The sequence below is a fragment of the Erithacus rubecula genome (genome assembly GCF_903797595.1).
Source record: "Erithacus rubecula genome assembly, chromosome: 13".
Classification (NCBI taxonomy): Eukaryota; Metazoa; Chordata; class Aves; order Passeriformes; family Muscicapidae; genus Erithacus; species Erithacus rubecula.
The window spans coordinates 7,184,676-7,200,579 of record NC_136665.1 but is presented as its reverse complement, the minus strand read 5'-3'; the positions used below and the strand labels follow the sequence as shown (position 1 = coordinate 7,200,579).

The window sequence follows — 15,904 nt, the reverse complement described above, 5'->3', positions numbered from 1 at the left end:
AAGTTCCAGTAATGAAGCCCCAGAGTTAGTGAGCAGAACATCCCATTGCCCAGACTGAATTTCTGCCTCATCCCAAGAGGATTCTGCCCTTTGCATCTTCTTTCAAGCAGAGGCATCTGGCCTTGTGTTTTAAGAATAATATTTACTCAATGTCTTTGTAGAAGTATACTCATAATTATTTTATTACTTTAGAAATGAGTTTCATGGATCTGACTCATACCATACAGGCCAAGTGTTTTTCTAGCAGTAACTAGAGCAAACATTTTAATTAAATTTCAAATATATCTGAATGCATTTTGCATCTAACAACTATACAATCAGCAGACAGTTGTTACCAAGTCACAAGAGTTCAGAGTGAAGACATAAATTCATCTGGTGTTGGTGCCAACATTTTTCTGCTATGTATCATTTTGAAAAACCTAAGAGATTAATATTTGCAATTTTACTTTAAGCAGAGCTCAAAAAACAGAGCTCTGGCAGCCACTGGAGTACAGCTCCAAGCTCTGCTTTTGCCCATAAAGAGAACATTTTCAGGCAGCCAGGCACTCTGCTAACTTAGTTATCCAGAAGCAAAGCTGAAATACTCATGCTCTGTCACAAAGGCTCTGTTGGTATGAGCAGCTGTGATTTGCATTCACTTTTTAATGTGCAACATGTAAAAAAAAAATTATTTCTTACTTATGCAGCAGGATTTTAAGCCTAATGTTCTAGGCTAATCTATCTAAGACTAATGCTTTGTGAAGCTGCTGCTAACCAGTACTAGAAGAAATGCTTCACTTTGGGCAGATGCTGAACTATTTCAAAAGTATTTCATAACTCAGGAACACTTGAACCTAGCAGAACATCTTGAAACTAACCTAAGATTGAACTCCTAAAAACTACTCAACAACTTTACCACTTAATTTTAGATACAATTAAACTCAAATCAAGTAATGCATTGTAATTTCTGTTCATGAAGTAATATTTTAGATTGCATTAATACCAGAGATCAAAGTACAAAAAGAAGTCCTTTCCTTTTGGGAAACTTTGCTGCTCATATCATGCATGTCAAATGGCATTTTTCATAACTTCCAATTAAAGAAAGATTAAAGGAATTGATTTGCCTTCTGATTAAAAACAGAGTTTGGTTAATATATGAAAACAGGAAAATCCCCAGCCTCAAAACAAGATATATTCATTTGAAGGGATTAATGCTGACTTCTCACCCAAAATACAGAATAAGGAGTTATAGTCACAAATTCCAGATGTGCTAAAGCAAAACCAGGAATTCAAGGAGATCTCACATCTGAAATCCTCAGCAAAATGTCTTGCAAGGGTCTCCTGTCCCATGGCTCAGGGATGCACTGTGCCAAAGGAGGTGTCATATTTAATGGCTCTCAGTGGATTTGTTCTGTCTTTTTGAGTCCATGAGGCTTTTAGCCCTCAAAACACCTATGGCAAGGACACCAGCAAGCACCATTCTTCTTGCCCTTTGCCTTTTCAAAGATCTAGTCTTTCTTTTTGGATGTCAGCTCTCAGCAGTTTGTCCATCACATCAACCAGAGGGCAGATGAGATAATGGACAATATGAAGGGCAAAGATTTCTTCAAATCCCCTCATTCTGTTTCACCATAACAGTAGATAGGCACTACACATAATTTATTTGGCTCTTTATGTTTACATGTATATGTTGGTGATTCTGAAATCTTGAAGAATTATCTTGAGCTGACTGGACAAACATGAAACAGTCTGAAACTGCCTCAAGTGGCATTTGGATGAATTATTTTGTGAGCTGTGCTGTAGTTAGAATCAACTTCCATTACAACACAGCATAAATGATCAGAGACCAAGACTGAAGCGAAATGGGACAAGTCAGGTTTACTGCAGATATAACCCTTAGTATCACAAAGAAGCAGATGGCAAACTTCACCTTAAACATCAATTAGAAATCACTACAATCTCATTTATCCCTATCTATGGCAATTGTGAGTAAAATCCTCAAATGCAATTGCATGCAAATCTAGGTCTTAACTTTTCTGTGCACATGGTGTTCTTTTAATGAACATTGTTGCAAACTCAATTTGCAATCAATATAAACTCTACCTGGGATTAATGATAAAACCTTTCATTCTGCATTTGTATAATTACAGATAAAATGTGCTGATGCATGAAACTATTATGATTTTCCAGTGTTTCAAACCCTCTTAAATTTCTTAGGTTTTAATTTTACCTTCCCCTTTTCATTACATGCCAACAGACACAACTGGAGGCTTTTCTTAGTGCTGCCTTGTAATCTGCCTCATTGTCTTAAAAATTGTTCAGACTGACAAACTCAGCCTCTTAACAGGTGTAAAAATTCTGCAGACATCAGTATTTTGTGAAGTGGGACTATCCCTTCATTCTTGCAAGCATGGAATGGAGGTTCACAAAATCCCAGATCAGGCTATTTATTCTACTCAGTGAAGAGCACACCAGAGAGCTTTTCAAAGCTGCCTGGCTACAAAGGTTTTGTCCTGAGATATTCTTGGCTGAATTGGAGTTAACTTAAAGCTGACTTAAAACAGGCTGTGCTTGAAGCACAGCAGCCTCCAGGCTGATCTATAAAAGTGTGGAATTTTATATTCAGTGTTCTGGAGCCAAAGCACAGATTCCCCTGACACTGTCCTGGTTGGGCAGACTCAGCTTTGTTGTGTTTCTGACACAGAATCTGGAGATGCCCTGGTGGGGTGTGCACTGAGACCACTCTTTGTTAAGCATTTCAGCTCAGCATCACCTGGAAAAATGAGAGTTCCACGGCTCAGACATCAAGATAGGCCTAAAGAGAAAGAGATCCCATTGAGAAGAGCAAAATTGTCACAGGACATGGAGAGCCTCATAATTGCTTAATCACCTCATAAATTTGGCCCCTATCATCTGTATGCAAACTGTACTGTGTGATTGCATACAGGACACATAGAAGATATCCCCTCAATCTAAACCTCAACTTGGGAGATGCTGCTTCAACTTAAGGAATTTGCTCTGGTCAAGCTGAACAGATCTCATTTTATTCCTGCTGTTGGTTTTATCCATTCTTAGCAAATGAATTATAAAATTTTGGTATTTGCACAAAGCATTTATTCCTCAAAATATGATTATTAACTTTTACTATTATTATTTTAAAATTCCTTTAGATGCAGGTCTTTCTTTCTCATTCAGATGCTATTTTAGCTAATTCCTGTTAGTGGCATTTCATTAATCAGCTTACAGTCTTTGACTGGGAGGAGGGGCTGGGCGGAAATCAAGTAATTGTTCCAAGGAAAGTCGAGATGGCAAACGTGACTATTAAGAAATTGTGTTAACTTTTTCAGATCATTTCAGAGAATTATGCAACCCTGCTTAATCTGCAGAGCAGATGGACAGAACCATAACAAAATGAAAAGCACTACCTGTACAAAACAGTAACCCAGAGAAGGTTTGCTGATGAGCACTACCAGGTTTAACAAATATACCAGATATAACAAAATCCAAGTGTTGGACTCCTCTCATGAATATGTTAAGCATGTTGCTTTCAGATTAACAATTTGTTAGTGCTCATACATATTTCTCTGTATTGCACAAACTAATTTCACAAAAATTTATAAAACCTACACATAGATTTGGATTGCTAAATCTAAGGGCTTAAAAAAACTAAATTAAGTAACTAATGTGATCAACAGTGGGTTTAAGTTTTAAATAGTTAGCTATATTATATGAAAACAAAAAAATTTAATATCCACAGGTATTCTGTATTAAACACCTTCTTTCTTTTGGAATCTGTTGTTCTCCCTATATATGTACCACACCTACAAAAATTGGGTGTTTTATATTTCCCACATACTGAATACAAAAAAAATATATAAGTACAATGCATTTACTATTAAGAGAGATGATGTAAATTATCCCCTTTGTTTATGTAGCACCAATGAGCAAAGTCTCAATAGGCAGGAAGATCTAAATTTATCTACTAAATCCTTATCCTGGGACAGACTGGGAACTAGGATTGTTATAAAATAATTGTTGGCTCCTTGTGGCAAAGTTTTTGGAAGAAACTGGCTGGTAGACTAATGGAGCTCCTAGCAATACTCCAAGTTTAGCCTCTATTTCCAATCCAGTTTCTACCCACGTTTATTTAAAATTTCTGGGGAGAAATAATAGGTTCTGCTAAATATTTGCAATGATCTGTGACAAGAAATTAATTCCATGCCTTGACTGCAGTACAGGTCAGCAGTCAGCTGAGGCTCAGATACCAGATATCCTGTCAAAGTCAATCAAGTTCACCTCATGAGAAAGATATTTCCCTGTGAGTTAGTTTAAATCCTCCTCAGGAGGGTTCTCTTTGTGTTAAAATGCTAATTGGAAAAAAATGCTACTATAATCATATATTATGATTTTTTTAATATCACATAGCTTTTGATCCTAATGCAAACTTTCAATCTGTACATTCCTTGGATTGGTAGTTCTTTTTCATGTCTGAATTTGATCATTCCCTTTCTCTTTCTGAAATTAAGTCCTGTCTCTTTGCAATCCAAAACTGGATGATTCTGAGCTTTTACTAACAAGAGAATATAAAAAGGTAATTAGTCCAAATCATTATGTAAAAGGCAGGGGGGAGTTAATCTTGATTTTAACATGCAACCAGATTCAAGTAGTTAACACCCAAACAGAAAAAATTCTGCCTGCAATTCCTGGCTCTTTAGAGAGATTTATGCAGTATATTAATGCTGTCATCCAAAATCTCTATCACTCTATTCCAGCTGTACATCAGGAGTTAACTGCCTGTGTAGCCATGGAAGGCTGGCAGCTCTGTGCACATGGATGCCTTTGGGGATGAGCTGACTTGTTTCACTCCAGAGCCTCCCTCAGATGACCTGTGAGTGGTGCTGAGCAATGCTAGCAGAGCAGCACTAAGCTTTCCCTAGGTACATAGGAGGAAAAGGCAGGAAGAATAATTTCCTAAGATTTTCAGGCACGTTTCCTCACAAATTTTAACATTGCTAAATATTCGCAACTGATTTACAAATGGAAAAAAAGCAGTGAAGCATTCTTTCACTTCTCTCAGACAATAAGCTGAAATTCATTGCTGACAAGTATTGTTTGGATGCTTTCCCTTTCTGCAGGTGGAATGGGACTAACATGGCTTAAATCACCCGAAGCAGCTGATTGCCACTAGCTTACTAAATCATTCAATTCAAAGTTCTAGACTATTGCTGCTTAATTGACACTTAGTCACATTTTTAGAAAGGCATTTTTAGGAGACTCCTTGTCAGCATTCTGATGACAGTTTTGATAATACTTCAAGCATATTTTGCAATTTTTTGTTTATAGCCTAATAATACATTTTGTGCATGAGCCAAGGGGATTTCTGGTGTGAGATGTATTTGTAAAACATTTGCTTGTGTTTAGGAAATATCTTTGGCTGCACATCAGCTGGTTTCAAGTACACTATATCTGAGTCTACCCTTAAATATCATTGAATAGGAGCATTCTAAAACATGTTGGGAGTAGAGATGGAGCTCCTGATCTGATGTGACTGACATCAATACTTTGGCTGTGCAGACACTTAGGCAAAAGTGCATGCAGACACACACAAGAGTGCAGTGCAGCCTGAGCAACTTGTGTTCCAGAAATGATGGAAATCTTTTTAGGTGTTTTAAGATGCTACAAGGAGTATATTAGGAGACATAAAGCTCAATTTCTTAAATAGGAGACAGGTTCCTAAGTGCACCCTTTTTGTTATAAAAACAGAAGAATAATGAATGAAGAATTTCTTTCATGATAGTATATGTTATTAGCAAAGAGTAGTAACAGTTTTTAAAAGTTGACAAATCAGTAAAAGGTATATTTTTAAAAACTCTGCCATCCCTTTCCTTAAACCTTATATGAGTTTTAGGTATGTTTTAGATTGTCTGGACATGCCAAGTAATGATCTGAGTATTTTAAACAAGAATCCTTTAGAGAGTATCTTGCTGACATATCAGTAGGTGTATTGATAGGCAAAACCATGTAAGACATCAGTGTATCATTATTCAGCAATTTTAGCTCAAGTGCTTTAATTCCCAGTTCAATCTAAACAATACCAGACAGGTATTAGAAAACTGGGTAGCTTTAAAATTGGACACATCTGTCTGTAAAACTGACCTAGTAAAATACAATTGCTATTAAGACATTTGTCTCATCTTTGAAGCAACTATGCTGGCAAGCCATCTCATTAAGTATTTTGTTTCTCAGAGGTCCTGACCCTCCCTCATTCAAATTAAAGCTGGATTATTCAAGTGTAGTAAGTCAAGATAACTTCACTATGGTGAACACAAGAAGAATTATATGTGATTATTTTGGTGTTCATGAGAAAATTGGGGGTTTTGCTAACAAGTATCACTGCTTGCTGTGTTCCCATGTACCAAATGAAGCATCTAAAAATAAAAAGCAATTTACAAAATACGTGTTTGCCATTAATAGATTATACATCGAGATGTTTCAAAGGCATGGGAAAAATCTGAAGCCAGAATGCAAATGAAGATTCAAGTTCTGCAATTCTGAGAGCTTGCTAGCATAAATTGGAAATGAGGCAGAGAATACTATGCTCTCAGCTTTAGAATGTGAGCCAGAGTGTTAAAAACTTGGGCACACAGAGGCTGCCACTTGGCTGATAACAGGGACTGCACCAGGATCCAAAACTACAAGCATGAGCCTCCAGAGCAAACAGAAAGGACCATGACTGGGAATAAACACAGTCCCAATATAAATGGAGAGCATACACAGCCACAAACACTCCATTTGGGAGCACACGTGCTCAGTCACCATGACCTGAAGGGTGCCCAGCAGCAGCAGAACAAAGACCTGGACTCACAATAGATACACATAAGAGAAAATTAATTACTGGTGCTTGGAGAATTTTCAAAGCAAGTTTACTGTCATTAGCCAGGTGATAACGAGCTGTGCCAGTGAGTGATGTTGGAAACTGTCATTTTCAGCTGCCATCCTTGCTGACAGAATGCCACTTAACACAATTCAAAACATTGCACAGATTTCACCCACTCACATTACACCTGCTAGCAAGAGAAGCCTACATAAGTTTATTTCACTGTTCACACAGTGACCAAATGAAAAATGACAATTTTGTGCAGTTTCTAATATTTGTGGGTTTGGTTTTACTTATTTTGTATAAAACTCATTCAGTCTGTGCATGAATAACAGAGCTCTATGTAAAAAGCAACTCACAAACCCCAGGCACATCGAGCTAAAATGGCTTCCTCAGATTCTTTTATTACAATTTGGCATCCTCCAAATGCTTTTACAATTTTCAAATGAAATGAAATCTTTTGCAATTTTTAGCTAAATCTATCTCAGCTTGATCCAGTGATAAAATTAAAACATATAAATTGTCATTCTTGTTCTCAACCAGTTTGACAATGGGCAACTTGTTGGTCTATAAGAGAGAAAGAATCTGAATCTATAATTTAATTATACAGGCATCAGGTAAGACAGATTCCAAAGCCACCTGAATATCTGATTTTCATTATATTTCACTAGGTCAATAAATATTTGCTTCACTGTCTAATAATCCCAGTATTATTTGTAATAAAATGAAAAATGACATCTGTGTACCTGTAAATACATTCTATATTGGAAACACCTAATAGAGAAAGAAGTAAAAGTAACTCATGTACTTTTCAATTGTTTATAATTTTCTTATACTTTTAATTTTATCTGATCATGAAAATATTCAACATTCTATTTTAATGATTTTCTTTTTTCTGCTGTCACTGAAGATTCTGCAAAGGTTTCTAAAGGGCAGCAGATTAATTAGGGCATCATATCCCAGGGGAAAAAAATTTAATTCTGAGATATTCAAATTCTTTTTATATGTTTTGCAACAATTGTATTCTAAACACAGCAACTTTCCAAAGCTTTTATATTCATTTTCTTTGAAAAAAATTGGAGGAATTATCAAATCCTGAAACACAGATACACTTTTGTCTCAAAAGATATTAAAAGTGTAATTTTTTTCTAGATAACCATGGCACACCTTCCCTTTTCAGGAAGAATTAAAATAATTGCCATCACCATGAACACAAAACATAAAGCACATACTAATTCTACATTCACACAGTCTTCTAGAAAATAAGGGAGAGTTGGAGTGCAAACTTCGAGGAACTTAAAAACCTTTACAATGGAAAATTATGCAATAGCCTATATGTAGCCATACATAATACTCATTAATGTTAAAGGTTTGTGTGTTTCTAGCCAGTTTTGTAACTGATAACAGACAGTGGAAGAAGATATTCATAGTTGCCTTTTTGTTCTTTCAACTCTAAAAAATGACATTTCACCATCTTAATTATATTTCAGAGTGATATTCTCTTAAAAGCATGTTCATATTCCATACTTCAGTATCAAAGATTTTATCTGAGACTCTGTGTTATATATTTTAGCAACAACTTATTTCACCTTGATTTGCAACAAATGACCATATCAAATCATGTGGTCATTGACTGGATAATACCACATTCTTAAATGCACCCAGTACTCCACAACAGATGCACCATTAGTAAATAATCCCACTTGGCCAGACAAACCTGGACTCACTCCCAAAGAGAGCTGCTCTCAGCAACAAAATCAAAAGTCCCACTAAGATGCTCCTTGAGATAACTCAATCAATTTTAACAGTTTGGTAAAAGTGATCCTTACCAGTAATCACTTTGCTTCTTCCATTCATATTTTATAACCTTTGAACTGCTAGAATTGTGTTTTTAACAAGGTCCTAATAGCTGCAAAAACTTACTGCTGAGTACCAAGAGGTACAGAATATTCTCAGTGATCTTCAGCACCTGTGGGAGGTTCTGCCACAGACTTCTTGAATGGCCTTGGACAAATCACTCACATCAGATATTGAGATGCTCCAAGATTCACAAAACAACCTCATGTCACTTGGAGCAGAATGAGGTGAAACAGGGAAATGTCTATTTGTGTTTCTAGGTGACTTTATTCCTTTAAAAATCTGTGCGTCCATTTTCTTCCTTTCTTCAGTTTCCCAGTCTGTGTCCAGCTGACTGTTGATGTTACAAGACTCTGGAAGTGCCAGACCTTACACCAAAGGAGCATTTAAAGGTGAGGATTTACACAGTTAGGTTTTTTAATACCTTTTGCTGCTTCCATGGAGATGATGGGTCAGAGCCACATCTGTAAATTTGTAGTTTCTGAATGGTTAACATGACTTTCAGTCCCCATGGCAAGCAATGTCAGTTAAGAGCTTGCTTTGTTCTAATTTATGCTAACATTGTGAAAAATTCTGCACAAATACTGCAAATAGAGAGCTCTTAAGCCTAATCAGTGAAGACATATTTAATATCTGTAGGCTCACCCGAAAAAATGCTCGTCCAAAGAACATAAACATAGTTTTACATTTATACAAATGGAATAGGCAAAAAAAACCTCAAATAAGCAATGAATAAATTTGTTTCTAAAAAGTCCTTTTGGCCTGAGGAATCCAGTAACAGGCTGTGACTGAAACAAGTAATGCAGCTGACTTTGTCTCCTGCAAAACTCACCAAGATTTTCTCTTGATGCTACAGCCCAATCCCCACTTGAGCAGAGGAGCTCAGTGATTTCTGAACTTACCCAGTACAACACATCAGTCCATCCTTCCATGGTGATACACTGGAACACAGTCAGCATTGCAAATGCAAAGTTATCAAAGTTGGTTATGCCTCCGTTTGGTCCGACCCATCCACCCTTACATTCGGTGCCGTTCATGACACACTGACGGCCGTTCCCTGAGAATGCACAAGGTGCTGGATCATCTTCAACTAGGATATCTGGAAAAGGACAAAAATCAGAGCTCTGAGCCCTCAATTTTTCATAAGTTACCCCTTCAAATGAGGAAATAGCAACACTGTTGGGAGATAAATCCAGATCTCAAGCTGAGAACGGCAACACAAAAAGGGCTTTGAAGTTTTTAGTCTCTCTCAGATCTGGGCCTCACAGTCTCAAAAATAAGTTAATACAAAATAATTAAACAGTGGAAAGAAGCACAGTGTAATAATACATCATTTCTTAGAAGCTCCTCATGCTGATTTTTTCTTTCCTCTTCCACTGCTGCTACTTCACTTCATGGCACTTCACACCAACACATGGACCACTAAGGAAAAATGGATCTAATTCCTATACAGAGTCATCTTTATAAGTGACCTTAGTCACCAGCTAAGATGTTTTCACAGTTTCAGAGTTCTCCCACCACAACACACACTTCCATTCCATTATTTCACTGGACAGAAGAACACTGGTTTCCTTCTTCACTCATTTCTGCCCTCCTCACCACACTGCCACAATCTGGATTTGTCCCTTTTAGGTAGTCACCCTTATTTTCTTCACTACTGATATATTCAGCTACACATATCAGAAATGAAAATCTATTCAGAGCATGGTCTAGTGTCTAACTAGTTTTGATTTTTTTGTGTGTGTGTATTGGTTGTTTCCTTTTAATTTAATGTATTCTAACTAAAATTGTGAACCAGTGTTAACTGGGGTTACAACAGCTTTAGTGCTTTGGTCCCTAGTTCTATTTCAAACTAAAATCCCACAGACTTGAAAGAAAACATCAAACCCTTATTTTAATAAACAGTTTAATGACTTACCTGAATCAATAAGAAAACAAGATTTGTGCATTTTTCCAATAAAAAGTTCCAATCCTATAATAGCATAGATTATGATTACAAACAATACCAAAAGGGCAATATGGAGGAGGGGGACCATGGCTTTTATAATGGAGTTCAGGACAACTTGTAAACCTAAAATAAAAAAGAGGATACAAGATATGAACCACATTTCTATGTTTTACTCTATCAAATTTCAGTAATTACATATTATTAGGATTTAATGATAAAGACATACAGAGATAATCAGATTTTTAAAAAACACCTACTATCCAGAACCACAAAATGTTTCTGTAACATAAAAATCTTTGAAAGAACCTAAAACTTTCTGTCTAAGTAGTTGCTCTGTTAATAAAGTTTATATCATAGAAGACAGTGCTTTAAATGTGTCACAAGAATATGTGGGGGCTTTTATAAAGAAAGGGCACATAATCAGTATGTGCCTGTAGGTCATTTTATATGATCTTTAAGACATTCTGTGCTAAAAAAAAAAAAAAAAAAAAACAACTCTGTGGCAAGCTCTGAAAAAATGTGAACTCAGCCAATTGTAGAACTGTCTTCTTACTCTGGAGAGAAAAATATATTTAGCTGGGAAAACACATTTTTAATCTGAACAAACTTATTCTTTCATCATTTATCGCTTTCAAAACTGTTCTTTTTTCTTTTTTTCAATTAAATATTTATGTAACTTCTGGCTTTACCAAAATGAGCTAATCCCAGAATAATGAAGCTGCCACAGTACCAAGGAGAATAAAATATGCCTCTTTTTTAACTTGCTAGACTTCTTCTCTGACATTTCATTGGACTGTTTCTGTCCTCACTGAAGCCCTTTTGCCAAAAATCAGCCATTTCCATGTAACAGTCCATGATATAATACACACAGAACTAGCTTTCTGCCTCTAAATGTCTTGGAAAGAGCTGAACTGGAAGTCATGAACCTTGTATAGCCCAAATAGCTTCAATAATTAATAAAGCGTTAAAAGAAAACAGGAAATATCAGAAAAATCAATTGCTTTCTTAAACAATATTGTTCTACTTTTTAAGTTTCCTAATTTATCTGTTAGCTCTGCTGAGATACACAGAAGGCATTCATGTGTATTGGAGGGGGCAGCAAACATGAATGTGTAATGTGCTTAGCATAACTTACCAACATATAAACTATTTTAGGACCACCTACACTTTCAGATGCAGGGGTTTAGACTTTAAAAAAAAAAACTCTATATTTTATTTGCTGGTGTATTTGCATTTTAACATGTAATGTACTTTTAAATAAAGCTTCTAAAAAGGAAGTGTCTGCTTATTGAACTGTGTAAGGAGATCATACACTGACTGAATTCACAATCCCTTGCTCAACTTGAAATAGGGTATCGTTCATCTTGAAATTCACTTTATATACATAGCCAGATAACAAAAACTCAGCTTTATCCCATCTCATTTCTGTAGTGTGTGCAAGAAGACAGTCAATAATCAGAGCAGTCCCATTCCTGATTGCCATGGAAGTAAAGAGAGCAGAGCTTACTGGGCACTCCTGATACAAGTCGGAGAGGTCGCAATACACGAAAGGCTCTTAGGGCTTTGACATCAAAGCCACCAGGTTTGCCACCTGAGTGGCTGCCACCGTCTGTTTCTTTGGTTAATTGTTCCAATATTACACTAAATAATCTAGAAAATGAGACGAAAGGTAAGGTCATCACTATCCATTTACCACACAGTCAAAGATATCACTTTGGAAATCAGCTGAAGTGCAGATCATTCTGCAAAGCTGTTCAGATGTCAAATTGAGAGGTATATTTACACATTAAATCATGACAGACAGAGCTATAAGTGCAAGACTCTATAATCCCTCTAGAGAACGAGGATCACAGAGTTTCCAATAATTTCATATTCAGCTTATATATGCAGATTGCTATTTTTAAACAAATGAAACTACTTCGCCACTTTTGTTCAAACATTTTAGCTTTAACATTTGGAGAATTTATCTTTCCCTTAGAAGAAGAAATAGATAATAACTAAAACCATCTGGTTTAATTTTGGTAGAATATATGAACTCCAAGGGGAACGGCAATAAAATATTCTATATACAGTCAGCAGAAACTGAATATTTTAAAAATAATTAGAATTCACCATTTAATAACACCAAAAAGATTTGTTTCTTACACATAATACCTCTGAGGAAAAATATATTCCCAGATGGCTCATTTATTATATTGTATTTTTTCCCTGCAGAAACAAATTAGTCATTCATTAGAACAGTTTGCAAGACAAGACTCTTATTTTGCTTTCTCACTTTCAGCAGCAATTTAAAGTGATGCATGTTCTTGAAATCCAAATTAATCTTAGGTTTATTTTAGTTTGGAGCTCCATCTCAGATGCATGGGTTTTTAGACTGTCACTAGACCACACAAACTTTGCACAGAGTCTGTAGTTCAATAGTTGCAGAGCTGCACTTCTCCTGAGAGGATTATCAAGTTAGACTTTTGCAATAATGAGAAATGTTTCACACTTGTATAGGATGTCTGAAATGTGCAGGGTTTTAGTTTGGTCATGAAAAGTTTTCATAACTCTGGTTAAGAACTCTGTCACGCTGGACAGTCACTTCACATCATATATTATTTAATAGGTTGCCTAAACTAGATTATTGAAGGCTTTACCCTCCCCCTCAGCAAGCAGCTGACCCACATTAGTCAATACCCATCCCTAGACTTCATTCTGCTCCAGAGAAAAACTCAGCCCCAAGGACTCTACAGACATTACAAGGAACATCAACAGCCCACACACTGTTACACCAAACCCAGACACTGAATACCAGGTCCTGATGCAGGCCTAGAATTTAATAGAAACAGAATTGCAGGAAAAAAAACATTTAAATAATTTCAAGAATGACTATTTGTGCTCCAAAGACAGACATTATTAAAACCAAGTCTGAATTCAGAGAACCTTTCAGCCTGTCAGTTCACATAATATTCAGAAAATTAAAGGGCATAGGCAGGTGCTATGAAAGCTTTCTCTGCTAGGACCTTATTCTTTCACAGAAACCAATGGAAATTACATGAGAGGCCATGCAGGTAAGTAGAGTTCCCAAAGTAATTCTTACTCTGATGGGTTACAGAGTGAAGTGACAGAGCTGTGAATGTGATGCTTTCTACTGTCATTCTGTGTAGTCTAGCTGAAACCAGGACACATGTCATTCCTAAAAAGCCATTAAGGTATAAAACTATTGATCTTCTTTATTGAAATTTACATTCAAATTCCTCTACAGTTTAGCAAAGTTTAAAGGTTTAATTAAGGTTTGATTTTTAAAACATCTCTATATGTGTTTCCCTTTTGCTTGTAGAGATTTCTTTAGGTATAATTAATTTAATGCAATTGGACTGCTACAGTTTCTGCTGAGAAAGCAAATTTCAATACATTCAATATAGGACATCATGACAGCTCTTCCAAAGCTATTAGAATACCTAATGAAATTTCCCATTGAAGCCGGTCAAATAGAATCAGGTCCAGAAGTGATTCCAATATCCACCTTGGGTTATATATGAAAATCAATTTTCCACTGGGCTTTTATGTATTAATTAAATAAATGGGACTCATGCTTGCTTAATCATGCAGATTGTGTTCTTACTGAATGAACAAAAATGTTGCTCACAGTTTTGTCACTATGTGACATGTTAGGAAAGGTCCACCTTGTCTTACAGGTAGGCAGATGACAACCTGCACAAGAATTTATATTCCAAAATTTTGGTTCTGAATTACAAATTAAGGTTAATGTGATATTTTAGGCATTTGATAAGAAAAACTCCTTTTTTATTCGCATTTTCAACAAATTCAGTGTGAGCATTTGACCTAACTACATTTAGCCTCCAATAATGAGTGTTTTAGGAATTAGTGGAAAATTTTTTAGTTATCATGTATTTAGGACACAGCCAAAGATAGAGGTCATGTTAATTAGACTGCTCCAGGGTTACTGTAACTCTGTGGTCACTTGACAAAAGAGAAGAGCTCTGTTGAAGTGACTGCCTGGCAAGGGAGCAGAGCTGTGTGTGACAGGCTCCAACCTGCCCACCAAGCTTCCCCTTCAGGCACAGAGACCAATCTGTTGAGAATGACCTGACCTGATGAAGATCTATTTATACACAAATTTTAGTCCTGGACCAAAACTGCCTGCATGCCAAAGGACTGGCCCAAATACAACCTTCTCAGTAGCATTTATCATCTCATAGTCAAATAGGCATTCTTAAATTTGGGGCTATACTGTGAATATAACAGTGCTTTACCACAGATTCCCTTTCTTAGCATCTCTTTCTTTCCCTTAATGCAGTGGCAGTTTAATAACAGCACATACACTAATTTATGAGCCTTTTCCATTACAGGCAAGCCTTGATTCCCATGTTCTAGAACCCATGTTCTAGGTGATATATATCCTCAGCAAACAAAACTTACAGTACTGGTTAACATTTACATCAACATTCCACAATGTAGGAAATTGGTGAATATGTATCTCAAGATTAATTCCCTAGATAGCTGAAAGTAGAATCTAATGAAGTAGCACAACCACTGACACAGAGTTACTGACACAAAAATTATTTATCAATAAGTAGGTGCATAATGTAAGTTCCATTCTTCTGAACCTGCATAAGGCCATGCAGTCCCTTCTCTGGGACAAAGAAAAACTCCCCAAGGTTTTCTGCTACAGCAAGGTGCATGGGGTAAAGAAAAAAAGGCATTTTTAACACACATTCTACCCCAGAAAAATCAAAACCATATCTGTATCTGAGGCCTGACATGCAGCACCCAGTTTTACTCAGATATTGGGAATATCAAGGAATCACTGCTTATTCTGTCTCCCCAAGCATTCTTCTCCACTTTGAAATGTGGGTCCTCCCAGAGGTCTTTGTGAAACAGATGAACTCCACATAACTGCAGTGAAGGATGAAACTAATAAATTAAATAATGATGTGTGGACCTTAAGAGATCAACACATGGAAAGGCACCAGGAGATTACCTTGAAAAAAATCAGATGGAAAAGTTTCTGAAAAACAGAAACTAGAAATTTCCAGTAGGACTCAGAAATCTCTGGGAGATTCTATGATAAATGCAATGCAGTCTGTAGCCCCAGATAGCACTGAAAATTTTAGGACGTTTTAAAATTTTTTCACTCGGTTCATTCTTTACTCCAAATAAACAGATATCCAGAATAGGCTGCTACTCACAGCCAAACAGGTACCTCACTGTAAAGCAAAAAAATTAAATATTTGTAT

General features: G+C 36.3%; 1 protein-coding gene across 1 annotated transcript in view; it reads right to left on the bottom strand.

The window, feature by feature from the left end:
- Positions 1 to 15,904, bottom strand: part of CACNA1D (calcium voltage-gated channel subunit alpha1 D) — a 165,356-nt gene that overhangs the window by 87,138 nt on the left and 62,314 nt on the right. The window contains exons 5-7 of the mRNA XM_079316836.1: positions 12,169 to 12,311; positions 10,632 to 10,784; positions 9,616 to 9,812 (exon numbers count right to left, since the gene is read on the bottom strand). Of these exons, the coding sequence (XP_079172962.1) occupies positions 9,616 to 9,812; positions 10,632 to 10,784; positions 12,169 to 12,311 (493 nt within the window). The remainder of the gene's footprint in view (positions 1 to 9,615; positions 9,813 to 10,631; positions 10,785 to 12,168; positions 12,312 to 15,904) is intronic.